At 38.1% G+C, this 23,874-nt stretch overlaps 1 protein-coding gene and 1 long non-coding RNA gene across 4 annotated transcripts in view; one reads left to right on the forward strand and one right to left on the reverse strand.

Moving 5' to 3' along the window:
• The window catches only part of COL1A1 (collagen type I alpha 1 chain), a 31,710-nt gene extending 16,924 nt beyond the window's left edge, over positions 1-14,786 (reverse strand). For 2 of the 3 annotated variants that reach the window (XM_044055151.1, XM_044055149.1), the window contains exons 1-22: positions 14,586-14,786; positions 11,843-12,022; positions 10,870-10,907; positions 10,665-10,700; positions 10,456-10,548; positions 10,271-10,342; positions 8,196-8,240; positions 7,763-7,816; positions 7,379-7,432; positions 6,526-6,579; positions 5,564-5,617; positions 5,122-5,175; positions 4,893-4,937; positions 4,401-4,454; positions 3,721-3,765; positions 3,028-3,081; positions 2,251-2,349; positions 2,101-2,145; positions 1,901-1,999; positions 1,415-1,468; positions 1,202-1,309; positions 417-470 (exon numbers count right to left, since the gene is read on the reverse strand). In XM_044055151.1, coding sequence (XP_043911086.1) covers positions 417-470; positions 1,202-1,309; positions 1,415-1,468; positions 1,901-1,999; positions 2,101-2,145; positions 2,251-2,349; positions 3,028-3,081; positions 3,721-3,765; positions 4,401-4,454; positions 4,893-4,937; positions 5,122-5,175; positions 5,564-5,617; positions 6,526-6,579; positions 7,379-7,432; positions 7,763-7,816; positions 8,196-8,240; positions 10,271-10,342; positions 10,456-10,548; positions 10,665-10,700; positions 10,870-10,907; positions 11,843-12,022; positions 14,586-14,667 — 1,473 coding nt within the window. In that variant the 5' untranslated portion in view covers positions 14,668-14,786. The remainder of the gene's footprint in view (positions 1-416; positions 471-1,201; positions 1,310-1,414; positions 1,469-1,900; positions 2,000-2,100; positions 2,146-2,250; positions 2,350-3,027; positions 3,082-3,720; positions 3,766-4,400; positions 4,455-4,892; positions 4,938-5,121; positions 5,176-5,563; positions 5,618-6,525; positions 6,580-7,378; positions 7,433-7,762; positions 7,817-8,195; positions 8,241-10,270; positions 10,343-10,455; positions 10,549-10,664; positions 10,701-10,869; positions 10,908-11,842; positions 12,023-14,585) is intronic. The other variant, XM_044055152.1, reaches the window with a different exon arrangement.
• Positions 14,787-14,881: 95 nt separating this feature from the next.
• On the forward strand, positions 14,882-19,176 carry LOC122788170. Its single transcript, XR_006362615.1, has 4 exons — positions 14,882-15,591; positions 16,641-17,127; positions 18,018-18,055; positions 18,527-19,176. It is a non-coding gene; the product is annotated as an uncharacterized LOC122788170 (long non-coding RNA).
• The last annotated feature ends 4,698 nt before the right edge of the window (positions 19,177-23,874 follow it).

Here is a 23,874-nt window from a genome sequence, read left to right on the forward strand (position 1 = left end):
ATGTAATGCAGTGCATTCTATAAGCAGTTATAAAATTAGAATGCATGATGTCAGTAATTTTTAAAAATTGTTAACATTCTGGACTAGGCAGTCATAAGGCATGTGAATGAGCCATCTAATTGAAAACATATTATTGGGGACATCACTGTTACTAAAGTTACTCAGAGAGGCTTACAGCAGCTCCGGGCAATAAAAAGATAGCTATTGCTGAATTATGACTTCCACTCACCAAACATTATAAGGAAACAGAAACTAAAATGTTTATACTGGAGAGAAAAGCTACAGCTAGATGACTAGGGCATACATGAAATACATCCTTGAGCTCCCATGATTATGGCTGTGCATCTTATTAAAATAGTATTTTTATTTAAAGTTTCAACTATCCTGTGTTCATTCTGCTACAAATATTTACATACCTTGGGACCAGGTGTGCCATCACTGCCAGGGAAACCACGACCACCAGGAGCGCCCTGTTGAGATAAAAGAGGAACAAATTCACATCATATGCTTTAAGTGTGCTACCATCATCAAAGCAGTATGATTACCTACCAAAGACTGGTGATTGTTGTGTGCATGCATACATACAACGTGTTGCTAATGCATTATTGTATTTTGAAAATATGACCCAGGAAATGTGAAAGGACAAAGCTAATGTAATGTGCAGTACATTTATTTATACAACCTGTAGTTCAATCATCTCGCTTTTGCATCACATCAACAGACAGAAGTCAGCTTTGAATACATGCTGTTTGTGTTTGTGGGGGGAATACAGTGAAGATATGTTTCAGTCCTGGCCTTTTTAGTCTACACAGCTTGCTCAGCTGGGCCAGGTAGCAATGCTACTGAAATGACTACCAGAACATCAGGGTTTTGGTATCATGGAGTGTAAAAGCTCCCCTTGAATACATTAAAAATAATGAAGCTTGTCCATTTACACAGTGAATGCAATGAATGCTGCTATTCTAATTTTAAACCACTCCATATAAAGTTGTCATTGCCAACAATGGAGATATTTGTTAATGCCCTACTCAACAGCAGGGGGCAGTGCAAAGCTAAATAATGTAAATTGAGTAACACTGCATGTCTGCTTTTCCTTGCCATTTTAAGTACTTTAGCATCATACAGTATTGTATAAACTATCTATATATTCAGAACTAGTATTTAAAGGCACAACAGAAGTAAGGTATGTGGGGAAACTTACACGTTCACCAGTAGGACCAGCTGGGCCAGCAGGTCCAGGTTCACCACGGGATCCTCTCTTTCCTTCTTCACCAGAGGGGCCAGGTGGGCCAGCGGGACCAACTGAACCCTACAAAACAGAAAACAACATTGTGCTTTATATCTCAACGAGAAAACAACTTCAAATAACACTACAAAACCATAATCTTGTTTTGTGTTAAAGGAATATACTTACAGGTTCGCCTTTAGCGCCAGGTTCACCCTTGTGTCCAGGGGCACCAGGTTCACCCTAAAAAGCAATGAAAAGAAGCAAGCGGATCAGTATGCCTTTGGACAGGATGACATCACCAAAAGCAGGTTACAATGCAATACATTTAGCTTCCTGCTGAATCATAAAGGCCAAGGCTTCTAACATTCATGATGCTATTTGTTTCAAAAATATCTTTTTGAAGACTTACTCTCCATTCACGCTATTCATTTTTAAACATTGAGATTATGCATCTTAACACAACTTGACAGATTTTCAAAGTCAGTCTAATTTAAAAGATTCTTTAACAGCTGCATTACTTCCTGTATAATGGCAGCCTTCCTGTAATATCTCCATTCCCTGTATTGCAAATTACTGTGAGATTGAAATAGACTTAGGCAGCCAAAGTAATAGGGACTTAAATTCAACTGTAATATTTTTAGTGCTTCATAATGTAACAAACAAGCTACTTACATTGTTTCCTTTGGGGCCAACACCACCAGCAGGGCCTTGGGGACCAGCAGGACCACGAGCACCAGGGAAACCAGGAGCACCTGCAATGCCTGGAGCACCCTAAAGATGAAAACAGAACCATAATAGGTTACAACACTCATTAAGGAACGAAGTAGAGCTTTTTTTTAGATTTGTAATTTTCTGTATTTGCGATTGCTTACAGTTGCACCCTTTGCGCCAGCTTGACCATCACTTCCAGGGTTGCCCTAATTTGTGCAACAGAGAAAAACAGATTTATGTCAGTATTAGACTCATCACTTAGATCAAATGCACAGAATCAGTGTTATGGATTTGTCTTAATCAGTACTTACAGCAGCGCCAGCAGCACCAGCAGGGCCGGGATTGCCAGGTTCACCACGAGCTCCTTGTGGACCTTCTGGACCACGACCGCCTTGTGCACCAGTGTCACCCTACAGGACAGCCGAAAGGCAAAGGATTAGCAACTGGGCCTCTAAGATTCTACAGCTCACAGACTCAGCTTATGCAAGGCACTGAGACTTTACACTTTAAGTGCCACAATACTAATATTCTATTGCTTTCTTTTCCTAGACTGTAAATGAAGTCAGACTTATAATGTATTTGTTGTTAAGAAGGATTAAATTCTAAATCCAGTTGTCCACAATATTCATTGTTTACTAACCATATGAGAAGCTTAAATCAAGAATAAACAGAATCTTTTTTTTCTGTTACTTTCGCATGTCATGGAAATGCAATTTCCTGCAAAACTAATACCAGTAGAATATTCTGCACTATTTACAATTATTTACAAGCATTAATTTATTAAAAATAGTATTTCGTATGCCCCTGTTCTTTTAGCTTTTTTAACTATGAACAACTGTAGATAGTAGTTATCTCAGGATTTAGGTCCTGTAAAGCTTACAAAGGCCTTGGTATACTAATTCAATTTCCTTAGTCATTCTTGCCTTGCATGAGGTGTTTTAGCCGAATCACACTGGTGATCTCTTACTAGGTCACCTGTTGTACACTACAGTCATGCACTACAATTTATACAGGTACGCAGATTCTAGAGAAAAAGAACAATGAAACATAGAGACAAGGAAATAATGTCTTATTTCTAAGTTACATACCTTAGGGCCAGCAGCTCCAGGGAAACCAGGTGGACCAGCAGGACCAGTGGGGCCCTAAGAAGAATAAAAGAGGTAAAACATGTTCAATATTTGCAACATTTATATGGAAGTATTTGTGTGGGTTCTATTTTAGCATGTGCATCATTGTATAAAGTGGAATATTTATCTACTGCAATTCAAAAAGGTGAGTGTGTGAGTATTTGTGTGTGTATGTGTGTGTGTGTGTGGGGGGGGGGGGCATTTAGCTTTTTCATGATGAACCCTGAAAAGAGGGGAATATTTTACCTAGTGCACAGTGTGCACCACCTATATCCCTCCCCAGTGCATAAGCATGCACAGCAAATGTTTCACAGCTCATACTCAAGTTCTGTTCACATGACTTGGCTAAAAAAAAGGGATTGTCACTAGAAAGGAAAGTGCATGCAGTTTTTGTTCAGTGCTGTAACATCAACAAAAGACTTCCATTCCTGCCTGCTAGAGCAGAAGATGCCTCTGTTATATCATTCAGTTACAAGGTGACAAAAGCCATAGAACAACCTTATTTAGCTGCTCTGGCTTAGTCAAAGTAGATACCTGTTATTGTGAAATTCATTTTGAATAGGGAAGTGTTTGTGAATGTGAAGGCATTTATGAGACTATTGAACAAATGAGGTTTTTAAAAGACAAAGTAGAAGTGAAAATTTCAATACTTACAGGTGGGCCGGCAGCACCAGCGGAACCATCATTACCACGAGCACCCTGAAATACACAAGAAAATCATGAATCACTATGACTTTCCTTCAAACTGTTTCAGTCCAAGGTCTTCACAAGTAAGGCATAATGATTACTATGTAAGAGTTTCTTCTGAGCCTTGAACAGACTGTGGCTCTCTGCAGAGTCAGTAATGTTTGCATACATGGTAATATATGTTGTTGGAATGATGGGTCTGCTATTTGTGAGACTCCTGCGACAGAGGGATGTTGACATGGAGCACTTTACACCCACTGGATAGGTGAAAAGCTTTAATATAGATGGTAGTTGCTGTGCTCGGACTATTATGTCTGTTTTTCTAGGCTTGCTAATGAGCCTGTAAATGAAGTGCAAGTATGTTTCTAGAAAGTGTAAATATTGGACTTTGTGAACAGCAAGGTAAAGACAGGTTTCATACCAGGCCAGCTTCAGACAGCTAGTGTTAGTCAAAGGCTAGCATTTGCCTAGTAACTGCTAAATGCTTAATCTCAAGTATCTTTTGTGGGTTAGATTTTTTTTCTGTTAAACTATCACAGATATACAGAAAGAAAGAAGGTGATGTCAGAAAAGCACTACAAGTACAGTATGCCCAGGAAATTTTTACAGTGAACATTATGCCAAACAAGTTTTTTTTGTAAACTTACAGCAGGGCCAGGAGGTCCAGGACGTCCTCTCTCACCAGGCAGACCACGGGGACCCTGTAAAAGAAATCAACAACTAAGGTCAATAGAATCCTACATGTACAAGAAAAGTGCTTGCTCTTTGCTACTGCACCCCCCCCCCCCCGAGAGAATAGCTCTGCTCTAACTAATGCCCCCTTTGCAAAGATGTACCACGCACAAGTCCAGTTTTACTGAAGTCAGGAGAAATATATTTACATTGCCATATGAAAAGTCAGCTTTATGCTGTGTTATACATGTAGCTATACTACAGCTAAATATAGCATATGCAATAATGTAGCCATCTTGGTGACAGTGCTTAGCTTAGACAATTTTTTGCACATTGTTGCATATGCTATTTAGGCATAAATAGTCAATTACCTAGTATTTTACTACACAAGAGTCTTCTGGCCTTAAAATATACTCTAGCAAACAACTAGGAGTCCAATGTTCAGTGTCAAAAATAAAGGCACTCACCATTTGGCCAGGAGTTCCATTTTCACCAGGACTGCCAGGTTCACCCTAGTGAATAAAATCACAGAAGAATCAGGGTCAGTTGAACTGGGAGCATGTTCATTAAATATATATGCTATAACGTCTGAAAATCAGCAATGCAGAGAATGAAACTGAAACTCTCCATATGTACAAATTATAATATCAGTATATGCATGAAATGTAATGCTGAATGACAAGAATGTGAACTTACCCTGGCGCCAGCAGCACCAGTGTCACCCTTAGCACCATCAAGACCACTGAAGCCCTAATATAAATAAAGAAAAGAGTCAATTAGCTTTTGTTACTCAACTCACCTGGATGTATGCTCATTAGATTTTTTTGCATCAGTTTTTGAACATGTTCTAAACTATAATGCTCATCGAAAAGAAAAAAAAAAAACAAATTAATACAAAAAAACGATAAAATTATTTTAGTTATATATTTATTTATAACTATTACTAAAATATATTAGTTCTGAGATACAGATTAACCAGCATGTTTGTGAACACTGCTGTCTCAGTAAGTCTAATGTTTGGATTCTTACATACGCCTGTATTTACAGTTTGTTATATCTAAAGTGCATGTATCTGTGCATATAAATATACATACTGAAATATTTATTGTGATTTTTTTTTTAAAACATGCATACTTACTCTGTGACCCTTCATGCCAGGGAGACCAGGAGTTCCGGGGAAACCACGAGCACCCTGGGAAAGTAAATGGGAGAAGTTATATAGAATGATCTGATAAGGTAGTACTGCTTACTGCTTTTGTAACTAAATAACTTAATAACATATCACATCAAAATTTTGAAGAATCTAATCACAATTTAATAATAAAATAAAGTAAAATAAAAGACAATGAAAAAAATAATGCCCCTACTACTGAATATGTATATCAGCCACTCCAACCACCCAAGCTTTAGGTGCTTCATATTCTAAATATCATTCTAAACAATCTTTGTGTGTATGCTCAGGACACATTTGCCAATAGATGCCATAGGTGTAATCAGCTTCCACAGATGACATTACATTCAGCCAATGATCTTCTAATTCCTAATCCCCTCCTCCTTTCACCAATGATGCTTCTAATTCCTAATCCCCTCCTCCTTTAAGTCCTAACCTCATGACTCTTTTCTTTTCCTCCATGATGCTATTTCCTTTTAGCTATTTTTTTCATCTTTTCCCAGTTCTACAGTTCTTGCACAAATATGTAGTCCCATTTAGAGAACCTGGTGAAATCATCTCTGTGGGGCATTCCAGTTAAATTTGGCCCCTCAGCCCTGGACCACTGAAAGTGAAGAGCATTTATGAACACTTCAGGAAGTTGCTCTTATCTCAAACCTTGCTTACGCAGCAACTAGAAATCATTGCACACCACTCTAATTATAAAGCCTCTTGCTGTGTGCTTTTAAGCAATTTTTCTAAGTAAATGCCTCTATGGATTTCTAGTAGAGTTTGTATACTGTAGTTTCCTTTTTTTTGAAGGTAGCTGAAAAGGACACCCATTTCATTTGGCCTTTGGGTAAACAGGTTACCTGCACCAACACTTACAAACATTTTACCCTCCATAGTGCAAAGTTTACAAAGTACATGACTGAGAAGAAGTATCTTACCTGAGGACCAGGGGGACCACGCTCACCAGGACGGCCAGGCTTTCCAGCTTCACCCTGAGAATAGATACAACATACATGTCAGACCAAGAAAAAAAAAAAACTTGGTCCATATCAAGCTGACAAAAATCTGACATGTTCTGTTTACAGAACAGTACTGTCATGCATTGTTCTGAATCAAAATATAATACTACACTTCCCATTCCTATCTTATGTTTTCATGATAAAAGAAATACTGCTTCTAAGTTTCATTGCGATTATTAAGAATGTTAGGCCATGCTTTGAGGCCAATGTAAACAAGAAATGTTGCTGTAATTGTGTAGTTACAACTGATTAAATATAATTGAATAAAATTATAAGACCATGCAGTAGTAAGAATAATTTAACATTTACCACTCATTAGTTAATTTATTTAGACTTGAAGGTCTTTTATACTTTAGTAGATTATACTTTGTATAATAATTTTTGTAAGGAGGCTGGCACTCAGTTTAAAAATTCTCTTAAGAGTTAGGTGGGGTTACAAAGGTCCTGACTCTCCTTACTAATTATATTATTAAAAACATAGTTTGGGCGTATTATATTGGGGGAAACATCACGTACATATGCACACACTATATTCACAGTGTGAAGCATACATAGTACATTATTGTTAGTGGTAATCTTCTCATTGATGATACAATATCGCATCTCATTTTTGTTTACCCTCATCCTTTCCACCACCCCAGTCTTCACCCTCACCCTCTCCACTTCTACTGGTAACACACATATACAATAAGAGATACTCTGCAACTAAGTTGAGAAGCAGTCTGACCTTGTTATTTGCTTATTTTTCCCACAATTCAAAGGGGCTACTTACATCTTCACCATTCTTGCCAGGAGGACCTGGAGGACCACGTGGACCAATAGCACCCTAGGAAGAAAAAGAAAATTAAATAATTTGTTTCAATAAAGTTTGCAAGTGACATGAATGGCATTTTATTAGATATTTTGTATGTCACAAAGCAAGCTAAATAGCTCAGAATTTACAAAGTGCAGTATTTACAGATCCATATTGAATGCATCTATAGTGTCTATATGGCCAGAGAATGATCAGTATAGCTTAAGAAGAAAGGCACAAAGATGCTATTGCTTACTGCAGTGCTACAGGCAGATGTATGAAGCATTCAGAAATACACATGAAGATTTGATACAATGTTTATATTTAAGGTAGAAGTATCAGACGTGACCTGTAGATACTTACAGTTGCACCTGGTTCACCGGGCTCACCGGGATGACCTTGGAAACCTTGAGGACCCTAAAGGTTAAAGCAGAGATAGACAGAGGCATATCATCAGAAATAATGCAGTCAAAACGCACATTATCAGCAGTTCATTCAGCTTTCACTAGCTGTGGCATCCACTTTAAATTCACTGCATATTTACCATATCACATTGCAAATGTTCTACAATTGTATAAAGATAATAAAAATATAAGAACACGTTTTCAAAATGAAAATGTATCACTAATTTAATGTGTATATATTTTTGTGGCCAATATATCACAAATAGAGAACCACATTAACAGATTTTCTTACGTACAACAAAACAGTCATAAAAAATATTCTTTTCTATGTAATCATAATTTAGCTGCTTTATTTATCTGAAAAAGAAGTGTAGAAAATGTGGAATACTTACAGGTGGACCAGGTGGGCCGGGAGGACCACGAGGACCCATTGGACCCTGGCAAAAAAAAAGCAAAATAGGCATCAGTCATTGACTGTTTACAAAAGGCATAATTTTAATGCAATGCATTTTGCTCTAGCCATCATGTTTCTATAGCATTACTCCAAAACCACTATTACAATGCATAATCTGTTACTTCTAAAAGTATCCTTATAATCTACGTGTTTTTAGTTTTAACTCCAATGGCCACCTCAAAGAGATCCACTTAGAGGAAAAATGATACCCTAAAAATATATGTACTTCCATACTCCAAATGGTGAGATCATAAGGGACCTTCAGAATTAAGTTCTCTAAGTACTACTGTAGCAGGGAATATATAGATCCACCACCAGTTACACAAACTACAACATCACCATTGATTGTTTATAAAGGCTCTCTGCTTGCTTGCAGAAGTGGACCTACACTAAATAAGCAAAGTGTGTCATTATGCAAATTAGTAATTTAACATATCATTTAAAAATAACACCAGCATATCATGCTAATAATTTATGCTTGGCCACTGGTAATGATTTTTTTATACACTCACCATAAAATCTAACAAACTGTGCTTCACCCTTATGGATAAACCATGCTGTTTGTAGATGAATCCAGCACCACGGACAGTTAAGCTGTTATTATTAATTTACTCAGATTCTTATTTCATCATATTGTAACAGTTTTTACTCTTCAACCCTCAGTACTGTTACATTATAATTCAAATTCTGCCATCTTCATAACAGAAATCGTGTTATTTGTCCACCATGTAGGTAGAGAATATCTACACTTTACTATGTTATTAGTGTAGAATAACAACATTCTGTTCTGCAATGCTTAAAGAAAAGATTAGAACATTTCTACTAATATGATGGGATACTGTCATTTTACAATCTACCCAATCATGTTACAGGTTATTTATCTAAATCTCATCATATTTGTTTTATGTGTCTAGTCCCTTTCACACGGACAATGCATTAAGCATATACATACTGTCTTAGAGCAATTGTTACAGTTCATTGTACATATCCCAACCTGCTCCAGCTGTAGAGCTTTCATTCTGTTAAAGCAACATAGGTTATCTAGACCAATTTTAACTGACAAAATACCTTTATCATGGTAAACTAAAGCAGCTGGCTTATGTTCATTTTACTACAGTATCATGCAACATAGCAAACACTTTAAGTGCCATGTTTCACATTAATAAAGTATCTACTTTTCTACAGTAAATTTACACACTACAGCACAACCATAATGCGTATAAATGTGTTAGGTTGCAGTAGTTCATCTTGTGCTGAAAAAATGTAACTGTTATGTTATACTATATCTTTGACATCTTTCTATGTGACAACAGAGCAGACTAGGTCTCATTTTGACATCTGGAATATATGTGTCGGCCAGTCTGCCATTCTGGTAGTATATAGCTATCCTTCAGCCATCTTAGTAAAGCATGTCTAGTTACTGTCTTTGCTGTTAGGTAAATATTACACTGCTTATATGATGCTTTAATTTCCCATTTTACTTCCCATTGCTATGTGATTTACTGCTACTTGAAAAATACTGCTTGAAACTCTACATGTACCCATGTAAATGTATTCATCTCTACTCAGATGGGCTGTAGCTAAAAAAACCTGAACAGGTCAGCCTTTCTTCCTGGTTAACAAATGTAAACTAAAATAATAAGCTGCAAATGCCAGATTTAATTTAAAAATCACAGTATGTCTGACTTGTATGTTTCCAGACTTCTGTTTGGAAATTGATGTTATCACTTGATATACAATAAGCTTTCTCTGCAGATTAAATTAAATCTATGTACATATACTTAACTACAGTCTGCATCTGTATTTTGGAATACATTTCTCCTCTTGATTAACTAACTGGAGACTCCCATCTGATTTGATTAGTGTCCCCGTTTGCTATGAATGCCAAGTAAACACACTCAGCAATTCATCTATGATTAGATTCATTCATTTTCTTTGAAAAACAAAATATTTTACCCATTTAGCCCCAAGTAGGATAAGAATTACCAGAAAGAGCAAAAGTAACATACATACCATAGGTCCGGCAACAGGAATGGCACCGCCAGATTTCTCATCATAACCTTGAGCCAGTTGTGGAGCGAAGTTCTGGGAAATGATACAAACAACAGGAATGTTAGATGCAGGGACGGTAGGTTATTTCAAAGCTACCATTTTAACAGTGGTAGACACAAAAAGAAGGCAAAGAATAAGGCACTCACTCCGCCAAGGCCAGGGGGACCAGGTGGGCCAGGGGGGCCAGGAGGTCCAGGAAGGCCGTCAACTCCATCCCTTCCAGGAGGGCCTGGTAGTCCCTAGAGAAAAAAATAGTTTGAAAATGTGGTATTAGTGTTGACATGTATTTAAAATGGCACCTGCAGTGGCAGTACCTGTTTCCAGAATTATGATGGAATAATAGACTATCACCTACCCTATCTCCTTTAGGTCCAGTTTCTCCCCTAGGTCCCTAGTAAAAAGATGAGCATAACACAGGTTAGGGGAAAAGCTAAGAATTTGTTAAATGTTTCTTTTACACAGACACACACACACACACACACACACATGCACAGACATGCGCGCACACACACACACTGATTCTTCAAAAATGGATAAAATATATAGTGCAGCATTATTACCTCAACCTGAAGAAATTCTGAGTCTGTTGCTTCAGGACCTGAAGAAGAAAAAAATAGTTCAGCGTATATTTGTGTAAGCTTCTGAGCATTTCACAACTTTCCAAATGGCACAACACAATCATTTTTATAAAGCTGTATTACAAAGCTATTTCATGAGATATAGTGTAACTTTTGTTCCATGGTTGGTACAGTGCTGGCATTGGAATGGCTATTCCATACTACCAAGCTTAAAACTTTATTTAGGATGAACTTAAAAAAAATGAACCATAAAACTATCAATGCACTTGCACAGCTCTGAAACCCCAAAACATGCGCATTTCAAAGTCTCCATATTTCTTCACAGAAATCATCAAGAACACCTTTTGTGTTCCACAGCTCTGTCGTAAATTACTGAAGCCAAACAGTGTGTGAGCTAAAAGTAGGTTATTGACAGGCAATGCGCTGCGTACGTTAATAAACTGTCAGCCTGTAACCTCTGTTGTTGAGCTGGCATGTATTTTTCTTGCTATTTTTTTGAATATAATGTCTTTACACTTTTTTATGAAATACCTTTCCTGTGATGAGAGGCGCTCTTAAAATGAGATGTTAGGCTATATATGTTATCATAACAGATGCACAAAAACGTTTAATATATTACAAATAGAATTTAGTGTTTTGTTAACTTGAAAAGTTACACAAAAGTAACTCCTGAATGTGATGGTTGAACTTCATAAATACTATATTGTAGCATCGAGTGTGTGCGAGTGTGCGAAAGTAGAGCAAAGTTTTTGCTGATGAGAGATACCCATTTCAACCTCTAGAGGGCGATGACACACCACACAATTGAAACATTACACCTATTAATTCCAGATGTGGTTTCCGGCACATCTGCAGTGTCATTTTTTATCCTTTTCAGATGTGCCAACGTTTTGTGACTTAGATTACTTAACCGGAGCACACGTACACACAATGTTGTCACGATGGCACTACTTACATATGGGGCAGCATTCTCCGTCGGGCAGTATTGGATTGGGGCAGTCGGCTATCTCTTCACAGGTGACTTCATCACAGAGTACGGTTCCGGAGTCACAAACACAGATCTTGCAATCAGCGGATTTCCATACGTCCCTATCTGCATATATCTGTCCCTCATGAGTACATGTTATATCTTGTACTGGAATACAAAAGGGTGGAGGGGTGATCAGAGAAATCCATCTTAAACCTGTTCTTATCATCAGATGACAACAAACATATGGTCTTGACACAGATCTGTAAACATTCTCCGGTTAATTCAGCATTATACAACACACAAGCCCCTTGCTTTATCTTTCTTTGTTAATTTTTGTCTCGGTGTTGGGATAGCAGAAACCTAAAGAACACCCAGCAGACAGTCACCAAAACTTTTTCATAAAATTGATAATGAATACAATCAGTTCAATCTATCTCTCTCTCTGGCGCACTCACTGTCAGGAATATGAGTTACATAGCTACTAGTGACCGTTATATTCACACACACACACACACACACACACACACACACACACACACACACACACACACATATTCTCTTGACTTGGCATTATTTTACAGCTCACTGCACGGAATGTATAACCTAATAGATGGGAGGGGGCTTACATGTGCAATGCCAGTCAGTAGTAGGGCAGTAGCTCTGAGGGCGTTTCCTGTACCTGGAGGGCTTAAAAAGGTGGGGCATGGGGAAGTGACACTACACTTGAAGCCAAAACATCACCAACAACATCCATGTAGCATCAGTTCTAATAACCAGCACACAATTAAACCACATTTTCCGTCAAGTGTAAAATCAACCAATATAGATTTGTTGTTTGCACCTTCAACAGAAGATAGATGAAATGCTAACTTTGACCTTGGTTTGTAATTCTTGCCCCTTGTCTTCAACAAACACGCGTGTGCGTCTTCTGTGGGCGTGTGTGCCCGCACGCGCGAGTTTATACACACACACACACACACACACACACACACACATATATATATATATATATATATGTGTGTGTGTGTGTGTGTGTGTATATATATATATATATATATATATAATGTGTGTATGTGTATATATATATATATATATATATATATATATGTGTGTGTATATGTGTGTGTGTGTGTATATATGTGTGTGTGTGTGTGTGTGTGTGTGTATATATATATATATATATATATATATATATATAAATATATATATATATACCTACATACACACCCACCCACACGCATGTGTGTATGATGTGTGTGTATGGTTCTGTGTGCGTGTGTCTGTGTCGACAGTAAAAAAATAATTATTAAGACTTGTAAAGTTAAACTGTTCGGCAACATGTGCATATTCAGGCGAACACTGAATCCCCCTCACTAGTCACATTATTTTATCTCGCAAAAGAAAATACCGCAGTAAAAGAAAACATACACAACTAACACATCGCACAGAAATCAACTTGAGAAATAAATCGCATTCAATACTGGTGTATTATAATACTGTAATATAATACTATCCAAAGATAAATCGCTTTTTAACTTTTTCTATTTGCACCAAAATGAGCACAATAGGTATCCCGTACAATAGAACGTGTACTGATACATAACAAAGCTCCTACACAATATCACTATCAATTAGTAATGATTAGGAGTCGCCGCTAGATGGCAGGCGAGACTTGGAAGTGGGCTGCACCAGTAATGCCTCGCACGGCACCTGGCCACTCATGCAATAGTGTCATAATATATTCCGTTCTTTTGATTATTTGGGCGTTAACACATTCCCATATTTGTACATAACATTTCATGCTGCTGGCTACTCTGCTGCCTAAAACGAATAATTTAGAAGATGTTTTGAGTCTGCAGCTGATCTTAACATTCATTCTTAACTTCACAACGTCAAAATATTCACAAACGCTCCTTTTTGGGCTTCAGATAACTTTCTCTGCATGATTCTTCTTAACAATGATTCTAACTAACTTATGAGCAAGATAAATATATTGGCACCGGTTCACATCCATATCTGTGTGGAACCCACATATCCCCAAAGCTGCTAGCTTGTCTCAAATGCTTTCATCTCTCACTGTGAATATGACAAGTATCGCCTAATAAATATGTTTTCAACTTTTTTCTTTGTCATCCATAACTAACTTTTAGCTGCATGTTGTTATGCAAAGAGGCACAACAGCGACAAAGCACCCGCCCTACCAACATCTTTAAACTTTCCAGTTCAGGAATTTATGTAATCCCTCAAGCAACATGCTCATACAAGAGCTTTCAAGCTGTCTTTAGCCTTCATCCACCAGGTGTCTAAAAATGAACTAATTTTGCTAACTAAACGTGCTCATCAGACTCGCAAAGACAGGTTGCTTTTGCAACTGCACATCTGTCCAGCTGGGCTGGACTTCACTGGGTAGGTAGCCTTTCAGCGCCAAACACCGAGCCTGGTTATTCCTTGCAGAATACTGTAGACAAACATCTCATAATAGCTAGCCGATGAAATTAATTCAAAGCTCCCAAACCTCATCCAAATTTGAAGACTGCCACCAGCATATCTGGAGTGGCTAGATCTCATATGAAAACTTTTAACTTGAACCTGTTTCCCAGTACCAAGGTTGCAATAAAACTGCACAGAGGAACATCTGGAAAATTTAGCCACTGTCACCCAGACGCTAAACCTGATCACTTCAGAGTCTCTGCAAGTTGCAGAAAAGTGTTTAGAAGTTTCTACTCACCATCAGCTTCGCCTTGGCACCGTACCAGGAGGACTGTTGCTGCTAGGAGCAGCGCTAACCGAGTATCCACAAAGCTGAACATGTCTAAATATTAGACATGTAGACTCTTTGAGGCCCGTTTGTTCTCTTTAGATTCCACTCATTCAACGGATGACAGATGAAGTCGATGTATCTCCAATCCAGACCCCAGCAGAAACTTCTACTGTTTCTTCAACTTGCAGCACCCTTTTTATACGGTCCAGCACCCTTCAGAGGTGGGGATCACAGACTACTGTCCCAGCTTGGAAATGAGACGTGGCACGCCTCCTTCATCCAATCAGAAGGCTGTCCGGACCAGGGAGCCCATCCCATACAGGTCCAATCTGAGGGGTGCAACTGGCGAAAAAACTCATCCAACTCAATGGTGCAGCCATTGGGCGGGCGGACCCTCTCCGGTCGGAGCAGTGATCACTCCGGTCCATTGTTCATTTCATCCCTAAGTACAAACTTTGCTAACAAATGTGTTTTTCTAACAAGTAGATCAGCATGCTTTGGAAACCATGCATTCCTGCCTTTGCTTGGAGCCTGAGGGCAACGGTACAGCGGACAGGTGGAGCTGCTCATTTGGGCATTTGTTTTGCTTCTGCTTTCCTTTACGTAGAGATCTTTGGTGGTATCGACCTATTTCTTTCCCCCCTTGTTTTACCACCTGGCTGCAGGTTGCCTCTTTCCCGTTTCACACACCTGCACAACTTTTTCCTGCTTCTTTTCTAACAATTTGATTTTAAGTCCTCATCTGCAAGATAAGCTTGCCAACCTAGTATCTTTATTATTTAAATATAGAGAATATAAATTGTATTGCATGTAGCTGCACAGAAGGAGAAAGAAAAACAACAATCAAGAATTTGAATCTGTGTTCGTAGAACATTTTTAGAATTAGATTATTTTTTTTTATTTTGCTGCTCAGAATTTTACTGTAGAGTAATGATGGACTGTCTCCACTTTATAACTCTTAAATGCTTGTCAGGTGTGTTTTATCACAATAACTTTGCTTATTTCGTTTTTGGAAAATTTGAAGTGCATTAATGACAGTTAATATAAATTTCAACACAGTATTTACAATAATAGTATATGCATTCTTCAGAATCTTATGCACGTATTGGATATGCTTGCATATGTTTGTTTTTGCTGTGAACTCAATGCCCAGTGATGATAGCTAGAAAACCATAGCTTTATTTTTTTCTCCCTAATGTTTAGTAATATTTGCTACAAGCAATCACGTTCAGAAGAATCGACATCTCATTAATGAAATGCATAATTTAATAAACATAATTTGGGATGGGGATACAATTCATTAACAATAAAGGATTCAGCTGCACCCCTGAGAAATATTGCTGGCAGTATGCCAGTATAGTTTTTCTGAAAAAAAGAGCCACGTTGGAGGACGAGCCCCATGCACTCACTCATCCACAAGGATTACAAAGAGACACCATGCAATTTGGGGGAAGGTATAATTACAATGTGAAACACATATACTTATGGGGCAATAACTGCATGCGTGTGTGTCCACGTAGAACGAAAAGTTAAATGAATTGTGTCAGATATTGTAAATGTGATACAGCACAATGCAATATTCTCATTACTTTGGAACAATGGGCATTATTTTAAGTTTCGGAGTTTTTCCCAGCTCTTCAAATAAAGGTACACTCTTAAGTGCTTACAGAGTTTTTTTTTGGGAAAACTTGTCATGACAATACTTCCATCAGTCTATACATTTTAATGAATTTATTTCAGTCCCCCCTTCTAGCAGGACTACGCTGTAAACAGAATAACAAAGTGTACATCAGTATCTATCTGAATGTCTGTCTATCTATCTGTCTTATTTATGGTGCATTAATGTGCAACGTTTTGTTTCTGACGGAAATATAACATAATGCTTGTATTAGTTTATTTGTACAAACAGGGACGGGACCACCATTTTCAGAACAGTATCAGAAATAAGAACTCATTCTGGGGCCTGTACTGGGTCCAGCATAACTTTTATATAATTATATTCTGTTTCCCGTTACTTTTCAGAAGTGGACACGTTGTAAAGTCGAGGAGGCGATGATCACACCGTGACCCTACCATTTTATGGACTATAATTAAATGCTACACAGGCTGCTCCACCCAAGTATGGATGTCTGTTTTCTTCCTAAAAAAATCTGGCTTTGTTTCAAAGCTGTATCCAAGCGCCCGGGACACGTTGCAGGCTAAGAATGTCCAATAGCGGACTCGCTTTGTACTTTCCAAAAGCTGGAACCAGTCCAGTTAGAAGATGTGTCTTTAATTTTTTAAGCATGACAGCAAAGAAGAATGCATTTTTTTCACTCTAAATATGCCACCTCATCACATAGAGTTTAGACTGAGGACAAAGACATACGAGATCATTCGTATAGTGAATTAAAACTGAAGTCTGCACTATAGGGTAGCTATTGTTAACTATTTAGCTGTGAAAAAAGCAGAACAAGGACATTGACCTGTATAATACAGCGATAGGCGATTTGTTAACAGTCAGGTAAAGGTAAGCTGTTAAGAGGCATGAATTTGCTCACAGAAGTAAGAATTGTGTTGCTGCTGCTTTATTCTTTCATACCTGTCAGCCTTGCATTCAGTTTTGCATAGTTTAATCCGTATGCAGATTATAAATGTTGGTCAGGTATCTTAAGCTATTACATTTTTATTTATGTAATTTTTTGTTCGGATAGAAGCACTTAGTTATAGGTAAATAGCAAAGCTTTGCTGGCATCTGCACCTTTGCAGCTCAGGTGTTTGAAGAAATTTCCTTGGGATAAACTAGACTTACTCCTGCAAACAGTACAAAGAATACTTTTTATTTATATGTATTTCAGTTGCAGCTAAAATATCCCACTCTGCACTCACTGCAATTATCCCTGCTGAGATACCACAGCCATCAGAAGATCTGGCTTACCCAATAGAATAGAGAAAGTTTGCACTGCAGCCCTTTACACTTTCTGTGAATGCATCAGTCTTTTCGGAATAACAGACAAAATGTCATATTACATCCCTTGTGTAAAATACTAATATAGAATGTACAGCTCACAGAATTGTGCATTATTATTCATTCTTTGTGATAATCCTATACAATCCTAAAAGTCTTCCTGTCACCTTGTGTGCTAAAGAATTTATATTTTTCTTCAATATTTACATATTTACTCTATTTTAAGGCATGCCATAAGGACTCCATTTGACACAGAAATTCAAACCGACCCCCCCCCCCACACACAGACGCCCTCTTTCTCACTGTGTGACTTTCATTTTTTTCAATGTGTTCATTGCTTTCTGTATCTGAATTAATCAGTATGAATTGTTTTCCTTCAGTGGTTATTAACTTGTTCAGTTGTGTCAACAACTGTCATTTATAAATGAAGTGCCTTGATGTTTTTCTTTCAGTGTACATTCAAGGAATGCTGTACTACGGGAGCAATCAGGTAACTAGTTCACATGGGTAGCATTCATTTTAAACTTGATAACATGGCAACTTAGTACATATGAAAAATGAATATTCTTCAGAGAAGGTGCACAAACTGCTTAGGAGTGAATGTTTAAAATGAGCAAAACGTATGTATGTCACATAGTCATTCCTGGCAAAAGTAACCAATTTGAAAACTGTGTTTCTTTCAAAACCTGCACATCAGATAAGTGTTTGAAATAATTAGAAGTATCTACTAGTTTTCAAAGCATTTTATCATAATCTTTTTCAAAGAAAACTGCCACATATGGTACTTTCTATATGTTAAATGTAAATGCATTTGCATGGAGGAACAGGTGACAGAATTTTGTTTTTATGTAAACATCTGTGATATTACTCCATTGCGGAAAACCTTAGAACATATATATTCTTGTATGTATTGTCAATGGTTCATCCAGTGCTACTGACAAGTGTTTTTTTTTTCTTTCAGTGCTGAAAAGTGTTGTACCTGTGCCAGCAGAATCTTTGGAAAATTACATTATCACTCAAGACAGGATAGTGTGTAATTCACTGGGAAAATTATTGCAGGGTTCCACCTGCACATTAAGACAAATCTCAAATGACAACTTTTTAAATAATTGCTCATGTTTAATATATTAAGTCTGATTTTGAGTCTTAATTTTAGGCATATCACCCAGTGTAAGTAAATAGGATGCTGGCTGTGGCCACAGTTTTGCTCTGGTGTTGACGGACATTTAATATTATGGGAGATGAATTTGTTGTTCATTGACTGCATAGAGCATGTGTTGGAAATGTACACAATCTATTGGAGAATGGTGAATGTGAATCATTTGTTTTTCTTGCTTGATTTCATAGAATAACAATTCTAAATGAGGTTTAGTGCCATTTTTGCCCATAGAGCTGGCTTCCCATTCTATGATAATCCACCATATCTCCTCTCTGGAGCAGAAGTCCATGGCTGTACATATTATTTATGAAAAAAACTGATAACTAATCACATGTGAAGAGAATGTTTATTTAATCTTTCCAAAAAATGTTATCCTAGCACCTGAACAACTACGCCATTCTAGGGGTGTAAGAGTAACTTCATTCATTTTGACATCAATGTTTACAACAACAATTAAATTAATTCATTAATTCTTAAAGGCTTTGCAATAATTTCATCTCACAACTTGAAATATTTCAAAATATTACAAAATGCTGCAAATTTAGTAAACAATACAAAATATAAAAACGCATAAGTTGAATATATTATACTAAACATTTACACGCACATCAACCTTATTATCCATTCATGAATTAAATATCGCAGTGGTACCTGGATAGTCAAGCCATGGGGATGGCGAATGAAATAACACAGAATAAACTTCACATCCATTCTATTCAATGCCCTAATAACATCACCTACCCTTGGTGAATACGCTATCCCAAGTAAAACATTTTTAAAATCTAAAACATTGTCCACAACAAAATCATAGGCATGCTGAGTATTTGACCTGAAAAGTTTATAATGTCTAATGCATCTTATGTGCACTTGAACATACTTCTTAATGATCTTCCTAGTTTCTCTAGCACAGTTGGTCACTGTAACCAACGTAAATTCGTAAGGGAGATGCAGTTATCTTCACACAGATTTCTTCTTCCTTTAAGGAATATATTGGTGGCAGAGACCTTATCCTGTTTCTGGCAGATGTATATGTGGGAGAATACCAGTGAGAATCTAAAAAAGAGTTTTCTATGTTTAATCATACATCATTTAGTCAGCACACAATTAATCTAAGCTAAAATGTTTAAATCCTTGGGGGGAGTCTCAGTATCAAAGTAGTGACATTACTGAGGTTATAAAATGCACAAAAAACTTCTTTTGCAGGGGGTGGGGTGGGGGCATTTGTCTGGATTCTCCATACCCCAACCTGTAAATTCAGAGAAGAGGGCGAGGATGTTTTTTTTACCTCTTCCTTTCCACTGATTGCACAATTTAGTTAATGCATGAGCTGGGCCGTCAGACTCAGTAAGCAAAACATTGCCTACGGGACAATTGTGACCTTCCTGTTCTGACATTCTAAAACTTGCTATTCCATGAGTAGGTTTCTTTTTACAGAACATTTGTGAGGTACCTTTCTCTTGGGTCATTCAGTGATCTGAGGTATGCTGGATCAGTGTTGGTGGCATAGAATATGTTGGTCTTTCCCCTGGGCAAATTTCAGTGCAATTCAAAAATATTTTCTACAGAGTAGCAGCAGTCCAGTGTTGGCAGCTGGAATTGTTTTGGCACCTGAAGTGGTTTATATATCAGTGAATAACTGTCTGGTAAATTTCCTGGTATTATCATAGAAGCCTTTTTAACAGTGGTGTGAATTTTATGGAAGTTTATAGTAAACCATGTAAGCTGCCTGCTCCATGGATTCTGTTTGTTTAGGAGCTGCATTTTAACATTGCCAAGGTGAAGCAAACTTACTTCTGTTTCATAGACCCCTTTAATACCAGCATCAGCAATGTACCACCATTCATGAAAAGTTTTTTTCCATCTATTAAGATTTTCCATATGTTTGGAACTTTTGTAAAGATTTCACCATTGCAGATGGAAAAGAGTTAAGCCTTTGGATTTTCACTTTCTTGTTTTCTACTTCTTTCCTGTTTAGAAAACAAAAACAAATCGAGATCCTAGATTTTTGTTCTATTCCTTTATCAGCTATGGTGGAAGTTCTGATTCATTTTAGGTTCCTTATCTCTAGTATGCTTTCCTACTCAGACTTAGTTTTATTTTTTGTTCTCCAGGTAAGACAGCTTTTTCTGGCAACAAAATGCCCTTAAATCTTGTATCAAGTTATTTTGTAGCCTTATTTAATTAATCATTCACAACTTAGAGTAAAGACAAATCTGATTTTAAACCAATCATTCAATTTCTTCCACTGTGATGTTAGAGTTACTATCTTTTGTTAGCATGTATAAGTGAGAAAGAGCTTCTAAGTGGGAGGTGTAGGGGTGCTCTCTTGAAAAAAAAGAAATATATATATATATATATATATATATATATATATATATATATGTGTGTGTGTGTGTGTGTGTGTGTGTGTGGGTCTACTTCACATCACCTAAAACCCATTTGACTGACTTTCATTTCACTGAGACAAAAATCACCTAATTTGTCAAAATACTGAAAACTGATTTGACTGAATCTCATTTCACTGAAAGCTTACAATGCTAAATTTCAAAAGACTAAATGTTAAACCATAAACAAGCATACTCGCAACATTAATAACTACCTCTTCCCAGAACTTAAAAACTACTTAATTACCCTCTTAACAATAACCGGACAATATAAAATCAAACTAAGTGGGGGGCTATGCCCCCCCACACCCCTCCCAACTATATATACCAACTCCAGGATCGCACTACAGTGGATAAAATGGCACATACCTTTTACTTGCCTTATAGTACTCTACACGCTGCCACTACTGCAGGGAATGCACAAAACATCTACCATATTACTTTAGATACTTCCCATAAAAATTTGAAGAGATATGCCCACATTTAAAAACACTTCTCTAAGTTATTGCACAACGGCACAACTCCTATATTGAGCCAACAGATATAGCCAACATACTGGCTGACAGATTCAGTGCCAGTGTTACCCCCCCAGGGCCCTATGACAATGCCAGAAGAAAGCCTGGTACCCACCATTTCTGCGGCATAGGTAAACGCTGCATTGTCCAAAGCCAAGAATACAGCATCCATGGGACCTGATAATATCCCTGGCTGCTTCCTACATGAGCTACAAAATGAACTGGCACCACATCTGTGTGCCCTGTTCAATCACAGCCTTACCTCAGGCTATGTCCCTAATGAATGGTGCACTGCTAAAGTCATCCTGCTCCATAAAGGAGGAGCAACTACAGATCCTAGGAACTATTGCCCCATTAGCCTGGCGAGTCTGGTATGCAAAGCTATGAAGCACATCATCATGGACCTGCTTAACAAAGATATAGGCAATCTCCAAACTCTTGACTCTACGCAGTTTGGCTTTGTCAAGGAGAGATCCTGCCTGCTGAACCTGATTGACTTCTTCGAGGCAGTCACCAAGGCTGTGGATGAGGGTAAGGCGGTGCATACAGCCTACCTCAACCTGGCCAAGGCTTTTGATGCCATTCCCCACTGGGGTATCATTGATAAACTCACCAAACTAGACATCAATAATTACATCACTAGGTGGGTTGCAAATTGGCTCATAGACAGGACCCACAGAGTGAAAGTTGCGGATTCCAAGTCAGACTGTCGAACGGTCAAGAGTGGAGTCCCACAGGGCTACAGTCCTGGGCCCTCTCCTGTTTGGCATCTACTTGTGAGAAGTCCAGGCCAACACAGAAGGACTCTGGCTGACCAAGCTCGCTGATGACTGTAAGCTAGGAGTCATTATCAACTCCCAACTGATGCAAACATCCTACAAAAGGGCCTCTCTGAGACCAATGACTGGCATTGGAATCAAGACCTGAAGCTTAACCCCAAAAATACATTATCATCCCCTTTGGAAAAAACTCAGTTTCCATGAATTACCACATTGATGGGAGCCCACTGAACACTGAACGGGCCATAAGAGATCTGGTCACCCAGGTCGACAGCCACCTCATCTTTGACCACCACATTGCCACTGTGGTCAGAAAGTCCTACTACATGGTACATCTTATAACCAAAGGTTTTGCATCCAGGAAGAAAGAGGTCATTGTCCCTCTTTACTCATCCCTCATTAGACCAATCATTGAATATAATGCCCCATTTGGCACGTACCTGACCAGACATCTATAGGCCTTAAACACATGTCCTACGTGGACAGACTCAAGAAACTTCAGCTGTTCTCAGTCTCTTATCATCTACTTAGACATAATCTCTGCTTGACTTACAAAGCCATGTCTGACCTAGCCCTACTTGAAATGCTACACCTAAAGAAATCCTAATCCCCCTGTGCCACATGGTCCAGAGATCACAGCCTCATTACCACAATTAACAGAACATGCTGGAGGGGCAGGTTCATCTCCTGAAGACTGCCCATACTCTGGAATAAGCTTACCATTCATGTCAAGCAGAGCACCTTGCTGGCCCTCTTCAAGAGAAATCTTGACGAGTGGATGGGTAACAGAAAGTTCACTCCAGGGATCTCTCCAGTTACCCTACTGGATAGGGGCACTGTGAACTAATATCGGGTGGCATGGTGCCTGGGCAATTTTTTTGGGTTAGGCTTGTAAAGGCTCCAGGGCCATTAGCCTAGTACACACCTATGAACGTCTGAACTACTTTCTACATGACTATCTGTATTTTGACAGTCAGAACTGTAAGTTACAGAAATTCTTTTTATCACAAACAGGTCACAGATTAATGGAAACCCACATAATGTCAATGGCTTACAATTCAGTGAAATGCGATTCAGTCAAATGAGTTTTCAGTATTTTGAAAATTAGGTGGTGGTGCTGTGGTAGCGTTGTCGCCTCACAGTAAGACGTTGTCCTGTTCGATTCTCAGCTAGAGCATTTTCTGTGTGGAGACATGCGTGAATGGGCGTACCTTCGTTGAAGGTTGTGCGTCAGAGCTGGCAACGTGGCACATAAAAATCTACTGCCAATCATTAGCTGACCAGAGTTCCGCTGTGGCGATCCCTAACCGGGAAAAGCCAAAAGACACAACAGGTGATTTGGTCTTGGTGAAATGAAAGTCAGTCAAATGGGTTTTAGGTACTTGTATTTCATTCAATATTATATTTTCTATTCAATGACAATATTTTAGTAATATGGTTTCAACAAAACAATATTCTATATTTTAGTGTTC

This window comes from Protopterus annectens, chromosome 13.part0 (assembly GCF_019279795.1).
Source record: "Protopterus annectens isolate FY-2018-M chromosome 13.part0, PAN1.0, whole genome shotgun sequence".
NCBI classification, from domain to species: Eukaryota; Metazoa; Chordata; order Ceratodontiformes; family Protopteridae; genus Protopterus; species Protopterus annectens.